The following is a 12,494-nucleotide window of genomic DNA, read 5'->3' as shown; positions in this document are numbered from 1 at the left end:
AAGAGCGTCCTGAGGTACATCCTACCGAATCTGAAGTCGTTCCCTTCCATTCAGATTAATATGATTCTCAAATATTATCTTGGCATGGAGATTCATGACAAGCAAAACACAGTCTATTTGCAAATGAAAATTAAGAATCAGAGTTGTGGTACCGTAAAGATCATGTCCAAATTGGTTGAGAGAATTCAAACATCGTCCTTGCTCGATTTCTTAGAAATTGTTTCGCCTGCTAGGCGATGTTATTTAAAGCTATGATAGATTAAAAGATATTGTTCACCATATTCTTGCTTGTTTCACGAATGAAAGCTTCTAAGGTGTAAATTACCTTTGCACATGCAGATACTTTCAATCCTTCCTCCGTACGAGGGGAAGTCAGTCTTAGAGTTTGGAGCTGGCATTGGTCGTTTCACTGGTGAATTTGCTCTCAAGGCTGGCCAAGTTATCGCTGTCGACTTTATTGACAGTGTTATCAAGAAGGTCGGATCGCCTCAACTCTTGTTGTTTCTAGTTCGGTGTGGTATTTGTTCTCCTAGTTTTCTCACAAGTTCATGTTTACAGAATGAAAACATCAATGGGCACCACAAGAACGTAAAATTTATGTGTGCTGACGTGACATCCCCGGAGCTGAAGTTTTCAGATGAGTCTGTGGACCTAATATTCTCGAACTGGCTACTGATGTATCTCTCTGATAAAGAGGTAAAGTTTTTATTTCTTACACTCATAACCAATTTGTAATAGCCTAAGACTATAGGTCGCAGCATGAAGTGTTTCAATGAAGTTAAAAATTTTAGCTCGCTGTATTTGAGATCTATGGGAGCGTTACGATAAAGTTAAGTTTCATACAATGCTATTTTTTATCATCAGATTGTAATCGAGACCTTTGGCACAGTGCATATAAATCACAAAATGGCCAGAATCTCACCATAATTTTATCCGTATGCTTTAATTAGTACTGACAACAAAACATTTCGGAGATGCTGCTTTGTAAAATCTCTCATCTGCAATCAAAATTTTGTCACAGGTGTCGATGTGTGTTGTAATATTGGATTCTTTGAGGACAAATGCTGCATAGATTTTTCTGCCTTTCTGCCTTTCTGCCTTTCTGCCTGAGTTACCATACACCTGTTGTTTAGCTTTGTGTTTTACTCACTTTGATGGTGTCATTTCTTAGAATACAGACTGGTTCTGATAGTCCCTTTAACCTTCAATGAAGCTAATGAACTTTTTCTTTTGTCCTTTTGTTGACTGCAGGTGGAAGATCTGGCAAGAAGGATGCTACAATGGTTGAAGGTCGGCGGATATGTTTTCTTTAGAGAGTCATGCTTCCATCAGTCGGGTGACAGCAAAAGGAAGTACAATCCAACTCACTACCGTGAACCCAGATCTTACACTAAGGTATGTTGTAGTTATCTATTCCTTTGTTCTTGGTTTGTAGACATTCTGTTCAGACATATGATTAATCTGCAGGTTTTCAAAGAATGCCATATGCACGATGAGGCTGGAAATTCTTTCGAGCTCTCTTTAGTTAGTTGTAAATGCATTGGAGCCTATGTGAGAAACAAGAAGAACCAGAACCAGGTAAAAAGCGCCTCGTTTGAAGTTTTGAGCTATCTTTTTGTGCCTCTGTTTGAACTTGTTCACTGATACGGTCATTTTTTTTTTACAAATACCAGATTTGCTGGATATGGCAAAAAGTCAGTTCGGATAATGATCGGGGTTTCCAACGCTTCTTGGATAACGTCCAGTATAAATCTAGTGGCATCCTACGCTACGAGCGTGTCTTTGGACAAGGTTACGTGAGCACTGGGGGAATTGGTCTGTGCTCTTTTTCCTTAACTACATCATCTATTGGTCGTTATCATTTTCTGTCACTTTTATTGATAAAATTGATTGACTTATTTTCCTTTTCCTTATATGTCATTGTTTTTTTTTCAATTGGGCGTTGGTTACAGAGACAACAAAGGAATTTGTGGGCAAGCTGGATTTGAAGCCTGGCCAGAAAGTTCTAGATGTCGGGTGCGGAATCGGAGGAGGGGATTTCTACATGGCAGAGAACTTTGACGTCGACGTTGTGGGAATTGATCTATCCATCAACATGATATCGTTCGCGCTTGAACGTGCCATCGGGCTCAAATGCTCTGTGGAGTTCGAAGTGGCTGATTGCACCAAGAAGTCATACCCAGTTAACACATTCGATGTTATTTACAGCCGAGACACCATTCTCCACATCCAAGTAAATCTCGAATAGATTCTTACATAAACAAAAACGAAAAGAACCTAAATTTTGGCTCCGCAAATGCCGTTTTTGTTATCATTAACACTTTGTAATCACAGGACAAGCCGGCGTTATTCAGGACATTCTACAAATGGTTGAAGCCGGGAGGCAAGGTGCTTATTTCCGATTACTGCAGAAGTCCAAAAGCTCCATCTCCAGATTTTGCAGAGTACATCGAGCAACGAGGATACGATCTTCACGATATACAAGCCTACGGTCAGGTAATACACGCGGAAGAACCCTCTGTATTTCCCATCCTAAAAAATCTCTCGAAATTCCTGGATGGTTAATGAAAGAAATGATCACCACGATATTTGATCACAAAGGGGAGGAGAACGCACCTCATATAATACAATTGGGGTTCGCCGTTCTCCGTAACAGTAAGAACAGTAATTCTTAAATAGGAACTTTCGGGTTTCTATTAATGGTGGTCACTTAGGGTTTCGGTTATCTTAGTTTTTTTGTTTCGGTTTTTATTGATAAAATTACTCGTTCTTAAAAAACAAAATCGGGTTTTTATGTTTGTATTTGTTTTTAGAGAAATTTTACTCATTCCGTTTTTATATCAAATTCGATTCAAATACATTATGTGTTAATTAATAACCCAGTTGGTCAGCTCTAGTGTCTATGGTAACATTGCCCAACTTACATATGCAGATGCTCAAGGATGCTGGATTTGACGAGGTAACTGCAGAGGACCGAACCGATCAGGTATGTTTTTTTAAATGCTTTAAACTCTGATGAGCCCTCCTTTCCTTGCGAATTATAACCTAAACCATTGGTTGTGTGATAAATTCAGTTCATGCAAGTCCTGAAACGGGAATTGGACGCCGTCGAGAAGGAAAAGGAAGAATTCATCCTAGACTTCTCCAAAGTTCGTTCTCCCTGTGCTCTAGTGTCTATGGTAACATTGCCCAACTTACATATGCAGATGCTCAAGGATGCTGGATTTGACGAGGTAACTGCAGAGGACCGAACCGATCAGGTATGTTTTTTTAAATGCTTTAAACTCTGATGAGCCCTCCTTTCCTTGCGAATTATAACCTAAACCATTGGTTGTGTGATAAATTCAGTTCATGCAAGTCCTGAAACGGGAATTGGACGCCGTCGAGAAGGAAAAGGAAGAATTCATCCTAGACTTCTCCAAAGTTCTTTCTCCCTGTCTCTCTCTTTTCTCTCTCTCTCTCTCTCTCTCTCTCTCTCTCTCTCTCTCTCTCTCTCTCTCTTCTTAATCAACCCGAAAAGACGATAGTTTTGTATGGTATTGTAAAACGCAGGAAGATTACGAGGAGATAGTGGGTGGGTGGAAGGCGAAGCTGATGAGGAGCTCGAGCGGAGAGCAGAGGTGGGGTTTGTTCATCGCCAATAAAAGAAAGCTCAGCTCCAACGGCCCTCATGTCTGATTGAGTGACCCTCTTTGTTCTGCTTTGAATAAATAGTGTTATTTTGCACTTGTCTTAATCCTCACGTTTGGTAAGAATCCCAAGTGTTGGACCTGACGATGATTTATCAGCATATTACTTGAAAAATTCTCCACATTGGTATGGTGTGCATGCACTATACGTGCATATACAGGAAAGAGCCATTAGGCCCCACCTGTATAAAATTAAGTTTTTCAAAACAATGTTAACGCAAAGATTTCATCACTTGTACGTACGGGTGGATGTAGGCGGACACTTGGACCTTATGGGGTAGCCTATCTCGGTTTCGTCCCCGCAGATTTTCTAAGAATAACTCTGGATATTCGTGATCTGTGTATCTGCTGTTGGAGTCGGATACCGAGTATTCAAACTCGTATCTATGCAGCTCCATGCTTCGACAGAATGCTTAGGAACGCAGAAACCAACATATGTCCACGACCACGAGCAGTTTCTCGGATCTGCACAAAGTTTTTCTGACTATGCTGTTGTTCGTTACGTTTGCACAGCTACGAGAAACTCCGGACAGGTCCGAAAAATCTCGCGCATCCGAGAAATTCTCCGCACATCACTTAAATTTCGTTATTTATATTGATTATACGGCATATTAGTAATTTTGATATAAAACAGATTTAAAGATAAATACAATTAAATAATAAAAACATAAATGTAACTCTATTATCCAGTTACCCGTGAGATATACGGAAAAAATCAATTTCAAATCTGATCCAGATTTCTAGTTTTGTTGCATCTACTTGAACGAGGCTTTGGTGCTGATACGAATTTAGTAGTTGCGGCTTTAATTAAACATGACAATATTAATTGGAATAGGTAAACGCAAGAAAAACGACAAGCATTCCTAGGGAAAAGAAAAGAACACAAGCATTCCAATGGAGGAGAATCTCTTGCATGTGGGACCCATTATAAATGTCGACCACAGAGGCAGCACCACCACAGAGAGAAGAGGTCGACAGTACGCAGCATACGTTCTTGTTTGATTCTCTTCCTCGATGCGCTTCGCGTAAAATAAAATTAATAATTATGGTGGTGACTGAGTCATATGCAATCGCCCGTAAAGGTTGCGATTTTTAATGATCACATATGATTAGAAAACCGATTATTTCGATTGTAAATGTAACGACGCAGTATTGTTACAAAACGTTGAAACTATCATGACATTAATGATCACCGGTGCGAGAGATACGGACAAGGGCGTTTCCTTACAAGCTTTTGGATAAAGGGTACATAGATAAATCGAACGCATCAGAATGAGAAGGATCTGATGGCTGTGTATAAATTTATACATATACATAAAAATATGTATATATATATATATACACACACGTGTATAGATGGATTCATGGGGTGAGGTCATAAATTAAAACATATTAATTTTTTATAAATTTTATAAAATTATAGATAAAAATCTTATCCATAAAAATAAAATTTATTTCTGTAAAATCATATTTATAAAATTATTGTTCTCTTTCATACTTTTGTCTAGATCGATCACTGTGTATATATATATATACGTATATATATAATTGTGTGTGTATATATATGTATATATGAATGTATAAGTATGCATGTACATCAACGTCTTAATTATGAAATGGCTAAATTTTAACGTTGTTGACTGGTGTAACACATTGCGGAATATTTCGTTGTTAATTTAAATTTGGTAACGAATTGTGGTAAATTTTAAATTTTAATATAATTTAATGTTAATTTAAAAATTTGTGTAAAATTATGAGGTTTTGAGAAAATGCTAACGATGCAAAATGTACTAAGTTTGGTGTGATAAATATTGGAAAAATTTGAAACAATACCCAAACTTTTCAAATTTTCTATAAAAAATCTTAACTCTATTTTTTACCAAATAAAACTCAAACTTTATAATTATTATCTTTTTTAAACTCCAAACGATGATGTATTATTCTAATATCATATATATCAATTTGTTATTTGATCGAACTGTATAGTGTCTATGATGATGTGGATGATAACGTATATAACTCGATCAAATTTATGTCAGTATTTAGGTTTAAAAATAATAAATTTTATATTTTTTTCTAACACAAAAAATAGTTAAAGTTTTATTTTTAAAAAACATAGTTAAATTTTTTTTTGAAAAATTAAAAAATTTGGATACTTTTTTGGGATTTTCCCATAAATATTTAACGTCTAAAAAAACTTTAAAAGCTGTTTAGGATTTTTAAGTTGTCTCTGTTATTAATCTCCATCTCGGATTTCGTGTATCATTTCAAATGTAATTGTTACTATCAAAAGGTATTTCTAAATTACAAAAATAACAAAATGAGTAGAATTTATTTTAACCGAAGGATTACAAAGACAAAAAGGGCAAGCTATCACCCACTTAGGGTTTCTGACAGCCTCGATAAATGGGGCAGCTTTGTCATTATTACCTTCCCCAAATCTCATCTTTTTAATAGTCATTTTCAGTTCAATGCATTGGTCATTAAAATTTCGTACGTTCAATATATATATATGGTAGATGTGAATGTGCTAGTAACTCATGTAAGAATTACAGGTGAAATATTTAAAGCAAAACTTATATGGATCCTAGAAAGTGATTTATACTTTTATAAAGTTATGACATATCTAGTAAGATGATTAAATGTATTTTCCTCGTGAATGAATTCAAAGTTATCATTGGAATACCAATTAAGAGCCTAATTAGGACATTTAAATCGAATTTCATTTAAATGTAATTATATATATTCTTATTTTTGGATGAAATATAAATAATTGAAAAAAAAATGACCGAAAAAGATTATTCTTGCTCTCATCGCCGTTATAAAACTTAACGTTGAAAAAAGATGCAAACATCTCTTTTCCAAAAAAAAAAAAAAGTTTCGGGGTCTATAAAGGAATTTGCAACGGCAGCAGAATCCATCAACACTGAGATTTCCACTCTCTTCTTCTTTCACTTCACTCACACTCCATTAATGGCTTCCACCTCGCTCTTCTGCCTCGCCTTTACTCTTCTTCTCTTCCAAGCTTCAGGTATTCTTCATTAATTACTGTTCTGTTTTCGATTCGTATCTCATTTGCGTTTTATGGCAATGCCTAATCTGGTTTTAGGGCAAAAACTCAACTTGGGATCTTCTAATGGTAGACTGCATTGTGACACATACATCACCCAGATTTTCGCGGAAACTTCAGTTTTCCGGGAAAATGTAGATTTGCGTGAAGTGCAGGAATAACGATGAACTTATATGCAAATCCCTAATCTGGGTTTAAATAAAGACCGCAACTTGGATCTTATATTTTGGTATTACAATGCAACTGCATTTTCTAGGAACCGATTTTTCCGGGAAAAGGTACACTTTGTTAAGAGATTTTCCGGGAAACATCGACGGAATGCAGAGTTTCTCCGGAAATATCTCTCTCACACTCATACACGCACACGTTCCCTATACATCTCTGTACATTTCGGATTTAAAAAATCACAGGTTCCAAAACCCAACACAGAAAAAAGAAACATTTTTTTTCAATTGGGTCTTTCATCTTTGACAGCAACAACCGTGACAATGTACAACAAGTGTGCACACCCAGTTTGGCCAGGGATCCAACCAAGCGCAGGCCAAAAGCTCATCGCCGGTGGCGGATTCAAGCTCCTTCCCAACAAAGCCTTCACTCTCCAACTCCCCTCGCTTTGGTCCGGACGTTTCTGGGGCCGCCATGGCTGCGCCTTCGACCGGTCGGGACGCGGCCGCTGCGCCACCGGCGACTGCGGTGGTTCCCTCCTCTGCAACGGCCTCGGCGGTGCTCCTCCGGCGACTCTTGCCGAGATCACCCTCGGTAACGACAAGGACTTCTATGACGTCAGCCTCGTCGATGGGTACACACATTTCTTCTCACAATCTTTTCCAATATACTTTCCTGACGTCTGGTCTAAAGATCTGACGCCATAGATCTTGGTGAAGGTACAACCTGGCGATGTCGATCCAACCGGTGAAAGGGTCGGGACAATGCAGCTACGCCGGTTGCGTGAGCGACCTAAACCGGATGTGTCCGGTCGGTTTACAAGTCCGGTCAAGGAACGGGAAACAGGTAGTAGCCTGTAAGAGTGCGTGCTCCGCCTTCAACTCCCCTCGGTATTGTTGCACCGGCTCTTTCGGTAACCCACAGTCTTGCAGACCCACTGCTTACTCAAAGATCTTCAAAGCTGCTTGTCCAAAGGCTTATTCCTACGCGTATGATGACCCCACAAGCATTGCTACTTGTTCCAAGGCCAATTATTTGGTCACCTTTTGTCCCCACCATGCCCATTGATCCTTAATTAGTGTGAAATCTTGGTTTGTACGAGATTATTTCATCTGCTCGGATTTATTTATCTTTGATCTCTTAACGCTTTGGATGCTCTTTCTGGTTTTATCATTGTTTCTTGTTCCTAATTAGTTAACACAGTGGCAGAGTTCCTCTTCCAAATTCATCCTTTGAAGTGATCATAGGCAAGAAAAAGATACCCTGAAAGCATCTGTCTTGATTCCTTTTCTTCTGGGTTTTATGCAGAATGAGAAACGATTGATCGATGGCGAAATACGGGATTTCTGTGTAGGATTCATCGAGGGGAGGACTCATTTTATGTGATTCGCAGTAAGAGTTTGAACTTGTGGAATAGAATCGGTGCTTGGATTTGCAGACGAGATGGGCAGAACGAGATTGAAATAAATAGTTTTATGATTAATGTATATAACAATTAACATGGAATCTCAAAAAATTATCGAAATAGCAGAAGAATAAGCTAAACCATCGGTTTAGGCTCGACCACACTCTGGATCGGACCGGTTCAGGTCCAAGCCGAGCTCACACTGATCCGGCCCATAAAGCGACATGCGAGAACTTGAATCGGACCAGTCCAGATTTGGACTGAACCGATTCAAATCTCAGATATTTTTTTTTTTTGAATTTTAGGGGTTTAGACTTATTTAGTGTCACCGTCCAGACATATAAGATCTATAGAACTCAGAGGCACGTCATAGAAATCAAGAGAAATCATTATTCTTGTGTTCTACCTCCCGCGATTTAATCTCGATATTTTGAGACTATTTACTTCATATATCCTAGCAAATCACTTCCGTTCTGATGTGTTCGAAATCTTTCCCGCAACTACGGATACTTGTAGAGTAGTTGTGTTTTCACGCAGCAGCGGAAAGAAAAACAAAACCTAAAAGAAAACCGTCATGTTAGAAACGGAATTTACTTCGTTCCTAGAGGAGCTTGAAGTAGAAATAGATCCAAGGTCTGTTTAAATCACCTAGAATTGAAAGTACAATTCCTCTACATGTACCACTCCAACAAAAAGGATTTCAAAGACTTTTGAAACTGATATGCTAAGATCTATATAGAGAAAAAGAGTTTTCAAACCTTGGGGTCGAATCCCGAAAACTAGAATACCATGATCATTGTTTCTCTGGTGTTTTAGTACTGTCAAAGAGCTCAGAAAGTGTGCATTAGGGTTAGGGTGATATCCCCCAACCTTTTTTTTTAAATCTGAAATCCAAGAACGAAACGATACATAAGATTCAAGTCATGTCCATATGATAATCTCATACGGATCATCCAATCACTCGTTACGAACGAGCACTCATAATCGTAATTTGCATCCAATGTGCATGATAATCTCTATGATCATCAATCACATCTCATGTTGGTCTTAATTAATCATCGGTCCCACGATAACAATATGATAGAGAATTTAGAATCATTTTTTAACGATTCAAAGATACTGATATATGTGTGTATATATATATATAACAAACACCCAAATCATATGATTGAAAAAGTAAGGCATTCATATCAATATATCAATAAAAAATATAAATGTTATATTTCGAATTTTTCTAAAGTATAAAAACCATCAATTTCTTTTATGGATTGTTTAATTATGGTTGTCTTTATTCTCTATTATCTTTGGATTAAAATCTTCGGTTTGCAGTCTTATGTTAATGAATTTTACCAGTTAAAACTTAAGTTATAAACATAAAATTACATAGTTTGATATTGGTAAGCTAAGTTTTTTTTAAATATAAATAACGACCAACCGATTTATTACATCAGATTTAGATCATTATAATTTCATTTATATATTAAAAAAAGAGTCAAGAGATTAAAAAACGGACTCACATATGGTGATATCAAGTTGGCAAAATAGCAAAAGTACATTTACTTTGCTACAAAGACTTCAACGGATTATCCTTCAAAACCCTTAGTTTTTTTTTTAAAAAAGAAACAAAAGACATAATTAACTCTATCAGAAAAACGAGGTGACACACCATAAAACAATATCAAAATATTATTTTATTCTCCCCACTTGCTTAGTCATTTTGAACTCTTTTCTCTCGCTCTCAGACTTTGATAACTCTCCATTTCTTTCTTAACTTTCTCTCTCCACTCTTATCTTTCTCTCAACTCTTCCATTTTTCCCCTCTCATTTCATTTCTATACATAGAAAAACAAATGAAAAGTTGGCAAAATAGCAAAAGTACCCTTATTTTGCTACAAAGATTTCACGGACTATCCTTCAAAACCCTTAGTTTTTTTTAAAAAAAGGAACAAAAGACCTTGGTTTAAAAAAGCGCGAGGCGGCTCAAGGCGCAAAAGATCTAAAAAACCGAGGCGCGAGGCGCAAGGCGAAGGCGCACGCCTCATGTATGCGAGGCGCAAGGCGAAGGCGCACGCCTCACGTATGCGAGGCGCGTAAATAAAAAATTAGCAAGAATAAATTTTAAATATACTGTAAATATAAAATTCAATTATCAAATTATCTAAAATAAGTCCAAGTAAAATAAACAAAGAGAAAATGTAAATATTCATTTGTGAAACATTTAATCAAAATCGACATCTTCGTATTCTCCATCATCTTCATAATCTTTGTCTTCCCCGATATCTTCTTCCTGCTCATCGGAATAAGCAATACCCTTTCCTTTATGAATTGACGAGGAAGAAGTAGTACTATTTTTTGCACTTGTTGATCCTCTAGTATGATAACTAGGATCATGGGCTCCAGCAACTCTACCAACTTGACCCCACGTGAGGCCATCATCACCACTAAACACAAAATCATTGTCTTCATCTGAGCTACCTTCCATTCTACCAATTAGCCATTCATTACTTTCATCAATATGTTCCAACATAATAGGATCATTGGTGTCATTCATGTTGTGTCGTCGTTTCAAATCTCGATTATATTTGACATAAACCAAGTCATTTAATCGACTTTATTCTAACTTATTCCTCTTCTTTGTGTGAATCTGAAAATCAAATTTAAAACATATTAAAAATACATAATTTAATTTAATACAAATAAAAAGAATGTTAGATATTACTTACTTGTTGAAAAACGCTCCAATTTCTTTCACAACCAGTGGCACTGCAAGTGAGACTAAGGATCTTTGTAGCAAACTTTTGGAGATGGAGAGTAGAAGATCCAAAAGAAATCCACCAATCCGCTATAAAAATGTAAAAAAAAATGTTAGTAATTCCTAATATAACACAAGTAATATAATATATATCTTAAATTTTAAAATTTGATACCTGGAGATTGTGTATTCCTTAGTCTAATGGTTGTCGGTAAACCAAATAGACCATTTGCAGATCTATATTCTGCTAATTCTTTTATTATTAGATTTTCCGTATCGAAAGAATGCGACAATCTGGAAATACACTCGTAGACACCCTTCATAACTTCTTCACAAGTTGTGTCTGGATTATCATAATGGAGACTTGGGTTTAGAAAATAACCGGCTACATGCAAAGGTCGATGAAGTTGGCATTCCCCTCTTTCAATCTAAAACTCGAAACAACTGTCTCTTTAGCTCTATCCATGGCTGCATAAATATAACCCATCGGTGGTTTTTTCTCTCCGTCAACAATCCTGAGAAAGAGTGATGAATGAGGTCTTGTCAACTTAAGAGTATAAAGCACATCCCTCCAAAAACTCTTTTGCAAAAGATATGTTGCCAATCTTCTACCTCCCGTTTCCTTTGATCACTTGGATTCATTCCATTCTTGTGAAGTAATCATTTTCCTCAAATTATTTTTTTGTTTGTGGTAGTGCAAAAGAGTGATGAATGATGTAGCAAACCTGGTGATTGCGGGTCTATGCAAATTTCATTGACCTGTAAATCGCCTCATCATGTTCACAAGAGGAACATGATTATATATATAGCCATTCATGTGCATGCACTTCTTTATTGCATTTTTTATCTTTGGAATTTTTCCGATATCTTCCAACATGAGATTGATGCAATGCGCTGCACACGGAGTCCAAAAAATATGTGATCGTTTTGCTTCAAGCAATTTTACTACAAGTTAACAAAAAATATTATTAAAAATGTTTAGACAAATAAACACTAAAAAATAAAAAAAATGTTTACCTGTCGACATAATTAGAAGTATTGTCTGTCACCACTTGGATCACATTTTCTTCGCCTCCTCGACAATCTCATCAAGCAAATGATATAATAAATTGGCATCTTTTACAATTTCTGAGACATCAATTGATTTAAGGAAAGCCGAACCTTTTGGAGAGTTAACAAGAAAGTTCACGATATCCTTATTAGCAATCGAATCACGCCACCCGTTCGATAAAATTGAGAAACCCTTTTGTGCCCACTCCTTCTTGTGCTCATTCAAATATACCTCCGTATCACTTACTTCTTGAACAAGAAGTGGAACTCTTAATTCATACATGGATGGTGGTTTCAACCCTGGACCGTATTGTCCAACAATTTCTCCATAACATGGGCTGGTAGCTGCATTGAACGGAATTC

The 12,494-nt window shown here is 36.8% G+C and overlaps 2 protein-coding genes and 1 pseudogene across 3 annotated transcripts in view; 2 read left to right on the top strand and 1 right to left on the bottom strand.

Moving 5' to 3' along the window:
• LOC104798729 (phosphoethanolamine N-methyltransferase 3) overlaps positions 1–3,813 on the top strand; it is a 7,438-nt gene extending 3,625 nt beyond the window's left edge. For both annotated transcript variants that reach the window (XM_010520916.1, XM_010520917.2), the window contains exons 3-12: positions 340–477; positions 559–696; positions 1,252–1,395; positions 1,468–1,578; positions 1,674–1,815; positions 1,953–2,233; positions 2,335–2,496; positions 2,933–2,986; positions 3,075–3,149; positions 3,553–3,813. In XM_010520916.1, the coding sequence (XP_010519218.1) occupies positions 340–477; positions 559–696; positions 1,252–1,395; positions 1,468–1,578; positions 1,674–1,815; positions 1,953–2,233; positions 2,335–2,496; positions 2,933–2,986; positions 3,075–3,149; positions 3,553–3,678 (1,371 nt within the window). In that variant the 3' untranslated portion in view covers positions 3,679–3,813. The remainder of the gene's footprint in view (positions 1–339; positions 478–558; positions 697–1,251; positions 1,396–1,467; positions 1,579–1,673; positions 1,816–1,952; positions 2,234–2,334; positions 2,497–2,932; positions 2,987–3,074; positions 3,150–3,552) is intronic.
• Positions 3,814–6,551: 2,738 nt separating this feature from the next.
• Positions 6,552–8,152, top strand: LOC104798728 (thaumatin-like protein). Its single transcript, XM_010520914.1, has 3 exons — positions 6,552–6,720; positions 7,234–7,558; positions 7,644–8,152. The coding sequence occupies exons 1-3, from the start codon at positions 6,663–6,665 to the stop codon at positions 7,990–7,992; spliced, it is 732 nt and encodes a 243-aa protein (XP_010519216.1). The 5' UTR covers positions 6,552–6,662; the 3' UTR covers positions 7,993–8,152.
• A 2,368-nt stretch (positions 8,153–10,520) lies between these two features.
• Positions 10,521–11,859, bottom strand: LOC104798727 (annotated as a pseudogene).
• Positions 11,860–12,494: the final 635 nt, after the last annotated feature.

This window comes from Tarenaya hassleriana, unplaced genomic scaffold (genome assembly GCF_000463585.1).
Source record: "Tarenaya hassleriana unplaced genomic scaffold, ASM46358v1 Cleome57, whole genome shotgun sequence".
NCBI lineage: Eukaryota > Viridiplantae > Streptophyta > Magnoliopsida > Brassicales > Cleomaceae > Tarenaya > Tarenaya hassleriana.
This window is presented reverse-complemented; position numbering and strand designations above follow the sequence as displayed.